General features: G+C 36.5%; 1 protein-coding gene across 8 annotated transcripts in view; it reads right to left on the bottom strand.

Annotated features, from left to right (window-relative positions):
* Nucleotides 1-12,500, bottom strand: part of EBF3 (early B-cell factor 3) — a 145,317-nt gene that overhangs the window by 1,492 nt on the left and 131,325 nt on the right. For 3 of the 8 annotated variants that reach the window (XM_019556138.1, XM_019556139.1, XM_019556141.1), the window contains exons 12-16: nt 12,368-12,433; nt 11,500-11,677; nt 10,091-10,276; nt 9,486-9,683; nt 1-1,187 (exon numbers count right to left, since the gene is read on the bottom strand). The exon at nt 1-1,187 is cut by the window's left edge and continues 1,492 nt beyond it. In XM_019556138.1, the coding sequence (XP_019411683.1) occupies nt 1,156-1,187; nt 9,486-9,683; nt 10,091-10,276; nt 11,500-11,677; nt 12,368-12,433 (660 nt within the window). In that variant the 3' untranslated portion in view covers nt 1-1,155. Of the gene's footprint in view, nt 1,188-9,485; nt 9,684-10,090; nt 10,280-11,499; nt 11,678-12,367; nt 12,434-12,500 lie in introns of all 8 variants that reach the window. The other 5 variants (XM_019556136.1, XM_019556137.1, XM_019556140.1 and 2 more) reach the window with 2 other exon arrangements.

Raw genomic sequence — 12,500 nt, 5'->3', positions numbered from 1 at the left:
AAAATGATGAAAAGCAATATACAAAATTTCAAAGATAAATACAATATTTATAGTTGATATGTTACAAAATAAATTCCCTTAGTGACTGCAAGTGTTTATGTGAAAGAAAGTGTTGCAATGAATAAGACTATTTTATTCCTTATACTCTTCATAAGGAATAAAATTCGCTTTTCTAAATATTTAAGTGGATCTGAAAAAAATTCAAGACAAGTGTATAAATATTTAGCTACAACTTTGGCAAAATCACAAAAGTCTACAATTTTATAACCACATACAAAACACATTAGGGAAGAAGGATCTAGAAGTCAAAAGGACAATTTTCTGGTACAAGAAACATAGACTTCACAGTAGCCTAAGAATGCAATAGTATACAGTGCTAGCAAAAGTTGAAAAAATGTTGCAGATCACACTTGCTTAACAGGAAGCTCTAGCAGTGGAAGTATATTTTTTACCAACAGACAGTAGCATTTTTTTTCTCTGTCAGTGTGCTTGTTGAAGGCAAGAGAATTCAATATCAAAGTTACAATTTCTAACTACAATAAGTTACAAAGTTCCATTTCGTTAAGATGAAGTTAAGCAATGATAAACCCTCCCACCCTCCCTAACTCCCCAATTTTTTTTCTAATCATATATTCATCCTTTTTTCCAGTTTGATGGCTCATACCTCCTTGGCCCCCTTTTTTCACCACAAAAAAATATTTCACATTATAGAGATACACAACCATTGTGAATCTAGTTATGAGTACAGAAAAATGTTCGGAGGCATTTTTCATCAGTGTTTCATGATAATCAAAATGGTGCATCCACAAAGTTTCTCCCAACACATAGCAAGTACTAGACATAGCCAAGACGTAATCAGAAACTTTATACAAAATAGGCGTCGCTTTTTCCTTTTTCTTCAGGACTGAGAAATGTGAAAATATGAGAAAAGTTCAGTCAATAAAATGGAATTGTTCATGAAGAAGTAGGTTGTTTGCATGTAGGTTCTTAATAGTTTAAATAAAATCTTTAAACAAAGTCTTTTTGTAGCATTTCAATTTGTTGCTGATTTTGTTTTGGAGATACTGTTTCCATCAGCATGTCTTAATATACTAAACTTGTCCCCTAAGCCCATCCTCTGAAGCTTGGTGCTACGGTAGGTAAACAAAAGTGACTTTACATTGGTGGGACTACAAGCCCAGACATAGCTGAAAGAGAAAGGGAAAAATGAATGTTATTATAAATGTATGAAGAATCATGCATATCTGATTCACAACTGGTGCATTTCAGACAGCATTTAAGTCCATTTTTATCCAAAAAAGCACCTTAGTAAACAATCGTGTGTTTTAAGTATTTGCCTGCACTGGGATGCACTGGTAAATTAAAGCCAATATGAGCAGTTCCAGATCGTAAAAATTACAACTTTGGCTGAATCCTAAGAGCGCTATAATTTTACAGGTAGGATTTCCCCCCCCATCAACTTGCAAGTAAAAGAATAACAGAAAAGTGCTTTTCTAACAAGATGTTCCACAAAGACTTCACTTTTTAAAAGAGGAAGATTCTGACATTTTTTTGTGCAAAGCATCCTGACTCCCACATGTGTGATATTTCTCTTAGCGTTTTGTTAATAGCAAACAGTAGACCAGCATCCCTGGAGACTGGCTATGTTGACAGCTGAGAAACAACATGGTCACTTCTGGTAATGTCAGACAAGGCCAGCTCACTCACCAGTCAAGGACCAGACACTTCTCAAGTTCCCTAAATGAAAATCTGACTAACCTTAGTTTCTTTCTCCTAGCACTTGGACCTAAGTGGAAAACCTCAATTTTGACATTCTGTTAATTGTACTTTATCATAATAGTAGGCTAAGTCAAGGACTCTCTGAGATCAAAGCCAAGTACAGTACACCTGCTTTGGAATCTTTAGATCAAGTGCTATAAAAAGGCATGAGATTAATATCCTCGACTAGCTGGCTCATTTTTTAACACTTAAGCACTGAGATGCCAAAATCTATCACCTCTTTCTAGTTAACTCCTTGGTAAGAATATAATTTAGACTGTCTTAACCTTAGTGTTGTTTAATTTTTGTCATGATGATATTTCTCATTAATTTATGTACAACAGATATTAATAAATTTGTTCTTGTAGCGATGTGAACTTCAATTTCTCAGTTCATTAATTTCAACAATATTAATTTATTTCAGATTCACAGTTACAACTTTATGGTTTGGAAGACTTGTGTATGTACACACTTCTTATGTAATATAATATCTTAAAATGACTATCAACACATTGTAAGAGAGACATTACTGTAACTGTGATTTGAGCTCCAAGCAACTTAGGTTCAGTATTCTCTAAAAGCAGTTATATGTACAACTCTCAAGCCCATTAAAACTCTAAAACACATTTTAAAGCTACATTTTAGAAATCAGGTAGTTTATATTTGGTTTGTTACTTATTCCCCCAATTAGCTACATAAAATATTTCAAAGTTAAAAAATGCTTTTTTTCCCCTAACCATATTTATCAAATACGTAAGCATTGGAATCCAGAGATGCCATATCGCATTAGCTTCATATAGCTGCAAGAAAATTTAAGTAATATTATGATACATATGCTGGTAGAAAACATTTCCATGGAAATATTGTATTTGATATCAATATTCCAGTAAGTAGGCTGCACTCCATATTGTATGAGGTGGGGTTAGGCAAGTATGCTGGTGCAGTATGTTTCCTGTAACAAGTCTACATCTGAAATTAGAACTTACAGGTCAGATTCACTTTTCCCTTTTATGCAATTCTGGTAGTACAAAAGTCTTGTAAAGTAGCTGCATCTTGCCAGGTGTGCATAGCCCTACCCTTTGGTGCAAAACTGGCAGAGTTAGCCTGTGCCATGCTCCTATGTGAAAACAGGTGTAGTATACTGTAGCAAACACGTGATCCTTTGGGAATCATTACCAGCCCACATAGCTTAGGGCAGATTAAGGCCAGGACCAGCACAAAGAGCAGCCATCCTCTTCTCTTGCTTTTGTGCCAAGCAGGCACCAATGTAAGAGAAAATCTGAACCTTGTGTATTCAGGATTATCAAGGAGCTGCCATTTAGTTCTCTCTCACCTGATAATGAGGACCAAAACAAAAAAGCTACTGTCAAATCATATGACATCCACTGGGCCTTGATTCCACTTTCCCCTTTCTTTCTCAAAAACAGTCTGGATGTTGTGTGCATGAATATATATGTTAATAACAAACACAAGAAACAGAGTCATGTTCTGTTACTCCTGTCTACATGCAAATTGGGTTCATGTAGTGCAGGTCCACTCTATAGCTTAATTTTTGGCAAAAAAAATGTAAACAAAAACTTAACTAAATTGCTGAATGTGAAAGAAAAATAATGGCATTCAAAATATTTTGGACGTTTGGCTTTTTTAGAATTAAACTTCTGTCTGATGAATAGGAAAAAATGTACACAGAACAGAATAAATTAACTTTATTTTTCTTAATATACTCCTTTAATAAGACAACAGTGAATTTATTCAGTGCTATGCCATCAAGCTGCTAATCATGCAAACTACTATATAATTCCTTCGCAAAGAAAAATACTGTTGCCAAGAAATTAATAATAGTTGTAATAATTTTCTATGGGGGGAAAAAAGAAATTCACTAACAATATAAATTTAAAAGTCTTCTGAATCCATTTCGTTCTGCCTTATAACCATAAAATGTAAGTGGTGTGAAGCATCTTTTTTCCTTCTATAAACTTCAAATTATATTTGAAAATCAAGTTTTAAATATTTTTTGCATTTTTGAGTCAGCAGCTGGCTATAGCTTTCTTGCTGAAAAGTTTGTATTTATTCCCATAAATATGCACTGTACTTATAAAAAAACAAAAAAACAAAACCCTGTCCCAAAGATCTTGCAAAGATGTAAGAACTTGCTTTACTTTCTAAATGTAAGTGGTCCCAGTGAGGTCATGCAAAGATTACTCATGTCCCTAAAGTGAAATATGCATATAAAGATGTTCAGGATCAAGGCCTAAAACCCTACCTTACAGGCTCTTATTTGCTTGAATGAGCCATCTGTCCTCACAAAAGTAGTCCAACTGAAGTTAAAGGGATAACTCATTGTATGTGTAAGTTTCTAGGATCTGGTCTTAAGAAGAAACCTGGCAGATGATACATGGAAATGCCATGGAAAAGGGAATGAAATATGAACAGAATGGCAGCAAGTCCATGCGTTAGCTTAGGCTGGTAGTGCTGGCCTCACAGAAGTTCTGAGATTTCATTGCATTTTGTCTCATAACTTTTATTGGTGTGATACTCTAAGAGAATATGATTCCCTTACTTGAAAAAAAAAAAAAGAATCTCTTGCTGGCATCGATTCCACTATACTGGCTCTACGGCAGCCAGTCCCAGAATGAAGACTGTCCGGGGGCTATGCCAGCAGTGGGAGGGTGACAGTCTGAGCGTGCCAGGTTCTGGCAATCCTTGACCAGTATAATGGCCGCTGAGCAGCTATGACAAACCACAGAAGATTACAGCAGTCCTAACACAGCTTTAACTTATATCGGAGGCTGAAATGCTCCCTGGCAGACATATGGATGTGGAGAGGACAAAAGTGACTGAACCATTTAGCCCCTTCCCACCATTTCAGATATTATTTTCTTTCACACTGCCAAGCCCTATTGCCTGTTTGCCTAGCTGTAATGGGCACAATAAGCCCTGTAACAAGATTACTCTTTTGCCCCAGGGATTGCATCACATGGGATATTGCAAGAGCCTACTCTATTTTGATCAGGGTGGCTGAACTACATTTCATAAGAAGGCTGAGGCAATTTGTTGGTTGGTTATTTTGGTGAAAGTGTTGATCTTGGTCTCAGAGGTTTCCTTTTCCTTTTCCAGCACTGGATAGGAGCTAGCTATTGGGTCTTATTCCAGACAAGAGGCTTTGCAGGACGAAACAAGCATGTCAAAGAGATGGCAGACATGATACTTGTCCTTTCACTACAGGAACGTGCTGCTTCTATTACTCAGGTTTGGTCTTTTGAACTGATGGGTTATCCTGGATGTCCATGTAAGCAATAGTGCCCAAGAGTCCTCATTTCTGACATCATCTGACTATATTTGTGTGACCTTTCGAAATGGATATAGATATCCAACCATTATTCATGCCCTTTTCACCTCTAATACACACAACACAAAAGTCATTCAAAAACATCAACTACTGTAAACTGCAGCCAGTGAATTCTCAATTTTATTTCAGTTTATTAAAATGTGATAAGAACACACTCTAAGTGCCTGTAGAGAGAATATTAACTAAGAAACTAATTAAACTTTAAAAACTGACTCGATGTCAACAAATGATGATTAAACAAAAAAAAGGAGCCAGAATTCTCCCTACTAACTGTTCAGAAAAAACAGACTGTGTAAATAAATAGATCATATAGGGTTTACTTTCTACTTCTTAAGCAAAACATATAATGTATTCACTTCACAGAATACACTGGCTTCTCATTCTTTTCTCATTGCAATTCAATTAAGATGCTGGTTTTGAGCTGTAAATAGAGCTGGATGATTTTTTTTTCATTACAAAACTGTTAATTCCTGGTCAAATTTGGTGAGAAATTTTTGTTGGAAAAAAATTCATGAGGTCCCTCACCACTGTGATATTATTTAGGGCATGTCGGGGACCAAGTTTCAATCCTTCCATTTGCCTGAGATGAACTGAAACTGCATCTGTCTCCTCCTAGTGCCCTAACGACTGCACTGAGTGAATATTTAAGTACAGGTTTCCCTCACCTTTATGCAGGTTTAGTATGTGTGAATTCACTCTTATGTGATAACCCTTTTTATACCAAAAATGTGTTATTTGCAAAGTCAATTCACTCTTATGCGATTGCTGTGATGGAAGCCCACAATCAGCTACTTTGTGTGGTGTGTTGTGGGAGTGATGTGCACCAAAATATAGTCTCCTGTGTGGATCTGTGCTCCTTGCTCGTTGTCTGTGACATGTGTTTCTGTAGTTGCCAGCCCAATTATGATAGTGCCTTGTGCTTGTGTGTACTGTCTGCTGTTGGTAAGTACCAAAATTGTGTTGTAAAAGTGGCAGAAAGGGGTCTGGGGTCAGTACAGACAAGGTCTTGGAACATATCCCTATTTGCTGCATAGTAAAGGGCCTTTATGCGAATTTGAGTTATGCGCCATTTTCCAGGAATGCATGTACAGCATCAAGCAAAGGAAACCTGTGTTCTTTTCACGAGGCAGAAGTTCCAACAGAGGGATTAAAGGATCTTTACTTCAGAATACAAAGTAACCCAATGGGTAGGACATCCTCCTGAAAGTTGGAAGATCTAAATTCAACTTCAGTATCTGTCTGACTCAAAGCAGGAGCCTGAACCAAGGTCCCCCACACCAAGAAGAGTGTCCTGATCACTGAACTACACAGTATTCTGGGGTAGGTTTATCTTACTCCCTTCTGCTGATGCCATTCTGTTTTATAAAAAAAACCCAAAAAACCCCTCTTAAATAGTCCCTATGCCTGAGAGAGTGAAAGTGACGTTCTGGTTTAGTTGTTGCAACACTCATGCTTCCAGTCCCTAGTCCAGTGAACATTTGCTTATCCATGCAAAGTACAACAGCATCAACAGCTAAGAACAACCCCGCTCAGAGTGCCTTGCAACATGATGGGTAGGCATGCTCCAAGAAGGTGAGGTACATGTGGGTTCAACTCTCCTCAGGCAAAGGAAGGAATTGAATCCGGTCTTCCATTGGGCAGGTGCTTGAACCACTGAGTTATTGGATAAAGAGAGGTATTACCACCTGTGTCTATGTTGTGAATCCAGTTTTTGGTTTCCTTTATTTTTTTAAAAGTAGCCCAAAATGAAACATTTCATATCAAATGCCACAATGCATTCATCAAAAAATCTATTGTTTATTTTTAAATTTGCAAAGAAATACATAAAACGTTCACATTTTAAATGTTATGTGTGTGGGTGTATACAGGGGTGTAGCTTGTAGCCATGTTGGTCTAAGGACATAGGCAATCAAAGTTCTTTGGGTGAATCTGATATCTTTTATTAGACCAACTTAAATAGTTGGGGGGGAAATCCTATTTTTTTTATAGAAAGCTTGATAAAAAATGTTTTCCAACTATTTCAGTTGGTTTAATAAAATATATCAGTTTGGATGATGGCTATCAAAGGGCCCCCTCTTGTTTTTTTGCTTTAGTGGAATAGCAGAGATCTGCTGGAAAGCACAAACTGGGACTACTTAGTCTTACATAGGAGTAGCACATGCAGAATGAAATTAATTTTAGATGTCAGATGACACTGTGAGTCCTGTGCACTAATTAAGTCCTGCTTAATTCTTCAGAATAGAGCAAGTGGTTCTCAGGCCTTCAGCTTTGGCACTGTACATTCCTGTACAGTGTTAGCCCTCAAGTTAGGAGCTTGCTTCTGTGTTTTGATAAAACCAGAGTCTGCTGATCCATGGTGTTATCATTATCAAATATGGTATTCCTTTAGAACAAACTTTTAGCACATTCTGGGACCTAAAGAAATAGGCTGCTACATAGCAGGACTTCAAAAGTGCCTAAGAAGGTCACTGCCTAAGTCCCATTTTACTACTTTTTAAATATTCCATTTTGTGGCTTTCTACACCTTTAGGCATCTATATACCTTTCATACCTGAGCTTTTGCCAATGAGAAGGGTTGATTAGGGAAGCTCTTTTATTGTCATGTTGAAATTATGCATGTTATTATTATGTAGTATACATAATGATGATCACATGATATTATGAAATCATGTGAAATGATCCAGAAATTATACAGATAATTTAAGTTTATATTTTAAAATTACATTATTATGTGGGTAAATAGATATAAACATCCATATAGGAAATATTATAAATAAAACATTGTATGAAGGACAGCTGCACAAATACAGTATAATTTGCTGTGTATCTTGCTGTAGTTTAATTTAGTGCTTAAGTTTTACTTTTGCTTTGTTTTGGAAGAGCTTATAAATCAACTGAAAGAATCCAAAAAATATAGATTCCATCTGGCACCATTTTATTTACTTTTGGCACACTAACAATTCATCTAAAATATATCTATTTATATGGAAGGACCCTTGGGCCTGCCTGGATCTGGCTCCAGTATCAGGTCTTAAACTGCATGTTCACTGGGGCAGGGCCAGTAGTTTCAGAAGTGATTAGTAGTTTATGTGCCTCATTAGGAATGCAACCTTGACATGTCTGAAAGGATCATGATTTTAAGTGGGCAGATACTTCTACAAATTGAGGCCCTTTGAATGTTTCAAGTTGGATGACCAAAAAGTCAAGCATCCAGAATTCCTAATACCTTTTTTTTTAAATGTCCATGTCTTCATTGGTAATTGGCAAGTGCCTGATATACTGAAGAACTACTGCAACGTAAAGAGTAAATAAAAATAAAAATGTTCATTAAGAAAATGTAGCTTAGACTGGGAAGTCTCAGTGCCTAATTTCACTGGGAAATAAAAGGTTTCAATTGAGCACACCACAGAATTGGGCCCTATATTTAAAACACGTAGACAGCCAAACCTTTTGAACTGTTCTAATTAATCAGGCATTACTCATCTTCCACACTTTAAAGAATGTAATAAAAAGGGAGACCCCTTTGTGAATGTTTTTATTCCTCCCATAAATTTGCATTGCGCCATAATTCTGCCCTGATACCAGCAGGTGACCATATAAATCTTACAACTGATTTATAAAATGCCCTTTTTAGTACCCACACAAAAATCCCACAGACAAAAAAAGGAAAAAAGACAGAAACTTAGAGTTGCCTGATTAAAACCCTTATGTTTTCAAATACAGCCAAGTCTTGCAGCTACTTTAATGTAATAATAAGAAGCCGGTGAAGTCCAACAGGACATGCAAACTGGCTGAACATCTGGCTAGTCAGTCCCAGAGAAGGTCAACCTATTGAGCAACAGTTTCAACCCATTTGTATTCTTTTGACATGTTTTAAAATGGCAATTACATTGTGTGTAAAGATAGGGGAAATGTACCAGGTTATGCTGTAATACTACCTTTAAAAATGTCTATCAAAAATGTATGCAGAGCATGTATAAAGAAATGCAGGGAGTACACAAGTCTGTAAGGAGCATTCAGGGATGTGGATTTAGTTTAAAATTTAATGCATTGAAACCATAAGGGAAAAGCCAGAAAAACAGTTAGTATTGCATCTAATGTGCATATTAAAATCAAACTAAGAACTGCTTAAAATTTTAGTATATTGTTTGTGCTAGTGTTGATATAGTGATATTTTTGCATCTATATTACAGGACCAGGACACTAAGAATGTTTTCTCTCTCTCTCTCCCTCTCCCTCTCTCTCATTTTTGCTTTGGTTTTTTCCCTACAGATCAGTCCAAGCTGATTTAAAAAGCCTTTCTCCAAAAAGGCACAACTGGGGTTTTAGTGTATGCACTGAAAAGCAATACACAAAAAAAATGAGAGATCCAGCTCACCTTGAAGTCCATTTCCATTTGCACTGGTGCAAGATGGTGGAGGAGAGGCTTGGGGCCTGACAACGGGAGCAAAGGCGCTCTTTTGTTTCACTGCAGAGATGACATTGGCAGGTGAGAATGAGAAAATGCCGTGTGTACTGCTACAGTTTGAAGGGAGGGTGACCGAAGAGGCTGCCATGGTAGGGCTTGACGGCACTACTGCAATAAAGCAAAAATAATCAGGACTCAGATTGAGGTTTTTCATGGAAAACATGGAAAAAGAGAGTGATTGGGCCTTGCCTCTTTAAAATATCAAAAAAAAGAATGTATAAAAAAAAATAATAATGAAATGCCTAGGCTTGGCCACTCTCTGGATAACAGGCAAACTCTTTTGTGTTGGACTTCTTTTTGTTACAAATTGTGCAGTCCAATTTTTTTCTCTCTCTGAGATTGTATTATGGCACAAACAGAGCAATTTACTATATCCATTTTTACGTCCAGCCTCCAGAGTCACCCCTCCTTTTATCCAGTAGCTGACATTATAGAAAATCAAAACAATGCAAGTATTTGATTTTGTACTAAATATGAATCTATATGATGATGTGTTACCAAAAATAAACACTTACTGCCATAAGGAGAGTTAGCTGAGGAGCCATTAAGAAATCCAGGGGAACCTGGTACACCTAGATTGGGCATGCCGGCATTGCCATATCCATTCATGCTATTGCTGACTGTGTTGTAATTGGACTGCTGAGGAGTACTGCTCGGAACATATCCTCGTGGGGAAACACTGCTTGTGTTGCGACTGTAACCTACTGTGTTAGAAACCCCCCCACCCCGAAAAAATAATGTTATTTTATAATATAAACTTAGGGCTGGGGGGTTTCCTCATGCATCATATATTACACAATTTTAATTGATTGCACAGCTTTGCTCTAAGTTGTCTGTTACTGCCCTATCAACTCCTGCAGTTTAAGATAACCTTATCACGCCAACCCTACTTAAATCATCTGCGAGCACTCTATGTTGTCTCTCCTCCTAGCATAGACAGCCAACAAAAGCTCTCTTCGATCCAAGTGTGTCAGTTTCCTTCACATTTGTCTTTAGTAGCAATTATCAACAGGCTTGATTCCTGGTTTGTACCAACATACTGGATGAACTTTCAGCCTCTCCAGACCTTCAAATGCCACAGCTGACAAGAAAAAACTTGTTTGTTGCAGTGATTTCACTTTAAAAGGCTGTTTTGGGGGTCTTCATTTTTATGATTGATATTTTTATACTAACAAAAAGCTAGCACTTTCATAAGGTGTATTCTTCAGTGAAACTAACCAGGACCAAGGTGAAAAACGTTTATGAGGCTTATAGCTTAGACGTGCATTAAAAGATGCAAGCAAAGACAAAGAAAAATCAGGATTTTAAACAACAGAAGGTGGATGTACTCTCATCTGAGCAATCAATTTACTAATTACGTTGTAAGCAAAGTTTATGGCTTGAACGTAATTACTAATATGCTCATACTCCTCTCATAATATCAAACTTAATTTAAAACACAATTTTCTATAGGCAAGTTAAATAAAAATATTTTAAAGAAATTAAATTCAGTTTTTATATATTAATTATATATACTTGTATAAAGCATAATCATGGTCATGACATATTTAAAAAATCACAGATGATAAATTAGATTTATCTATGTAAATGCTCAATAAGCATGTGGAGGATACCCAGTCATAGTTAATTAGTAATAAATATATACATTACATAGCTAAACATGAATAATAAAGAACTTTTATGTCTTCCTGCATTTTATATAAGTCTTCTCACTGGAGATTCTTTGTGATAACCAAAACCATTAGAAAGGGAAAAATTTAATTGTATTGGGTATTTAAAGACTGTGCTTTATTACATGCTCAAACATATAACAAGAGAGGGGAAGGAGGAAAGTAGAGCATAGTGATAGCATCTGCTAATATTAATAGACATGGTCTAAGAATAGTCAACAACATGAAGGATGAACTCTTGAAACTGCACATACCTTGGTCATTAGCTTGTGATGTTTCTGAAACATTAACTGCTAGCTGGCTGCTAAATGAGTTCACTCCCATCATGCCAGTGTGAGCTGGAGTGTTGGCAAGAGTAGGAATCTGATTGTGATTGCGTGGCACACTGTATAATGCTTCAGCAATGTCAGCTGCCCGTTTCAGGATTATTTCCTATGAAGAAGTGAAAGAATTGATTGCTAACACATAGCATACTTGCTTGTGTAACCCGCTATTCTAAAAAAACAGTTGAATTTGGCATAATGATAAAATTCATGGTAGAGGTAAACAGAAAATGAACATGGATATGAGGATTTGTTTCTATGGTTCTCAAGGAACTTTTTATTTTTCCTCCTGTCTACTTAAGGGTTCATCATCTTCATGTCAGATCAATTGTGTAAATCACTTAAAAAACTAACATTAAAAATTTGGTCTAGCCCCCCTGTTCATGTGAAAATTGTAAAAATATACTTTAGTAAGATGATACAGCAGATGTATTTTGTAAACTACTGGAAATACAGTATGTTTTATCCGCTCTGTTTAGCAGATTTACTTAGGACTTCCCATTAGTCACTGTATATTTTGGACTCAGTTCAAGGTTATTCTCTTGTCTTAATGATTGCTTATGCTTTTGGCACCTTACACTTAATTGTCATTTCTGATAGGAAAACTAGCTATGAGAAGAAAATGGGAAGATGAAGCGTTTCCCTTAGAGCATTGCATCACATCAGACTGCCCTCAAGGTGGCTGGCAAAACTACAGCGTGTACAAAAAGAATGTGTTGATATTTTGCCAACTTTGCAAATAGCAGGTACTGATTTACATATATACGCATGTGTATGAAAACTGCAACTGGTGACCTACCTGGTTGTTGTGGGGCATCCCATATAGGGCTTCAACAAGGTCAGCTGCTCTTTTGAGTAATACTTCCTAAAGAAAAAGAGTAAGCTAGTTTACATTTTGCTAAAACTCACCATCACGTAAGAAATCAGAAAAG

The sequence above is a fragment of the Crocodylus porosus genome, unplaced genomic scaffold (genome assembly GCF_001723895.1).
Source record: "Crocodylus porosus isolate Cpor-Errol unplaced genomic scaffold, CroPor_comp1, whole genome shotgun sequence".
In the NCBI taxonomy this organism is placed as follows: Eukaryota; Metazoa; Chordata; order Crocodylia; family Crocodylidae; genus Crocodylus; species Crocodylus porosus.
Note: the sequence above shows the minus strand (reverse complement) of the source record. Positions and strands in the feature narration are given on the sequence as shown.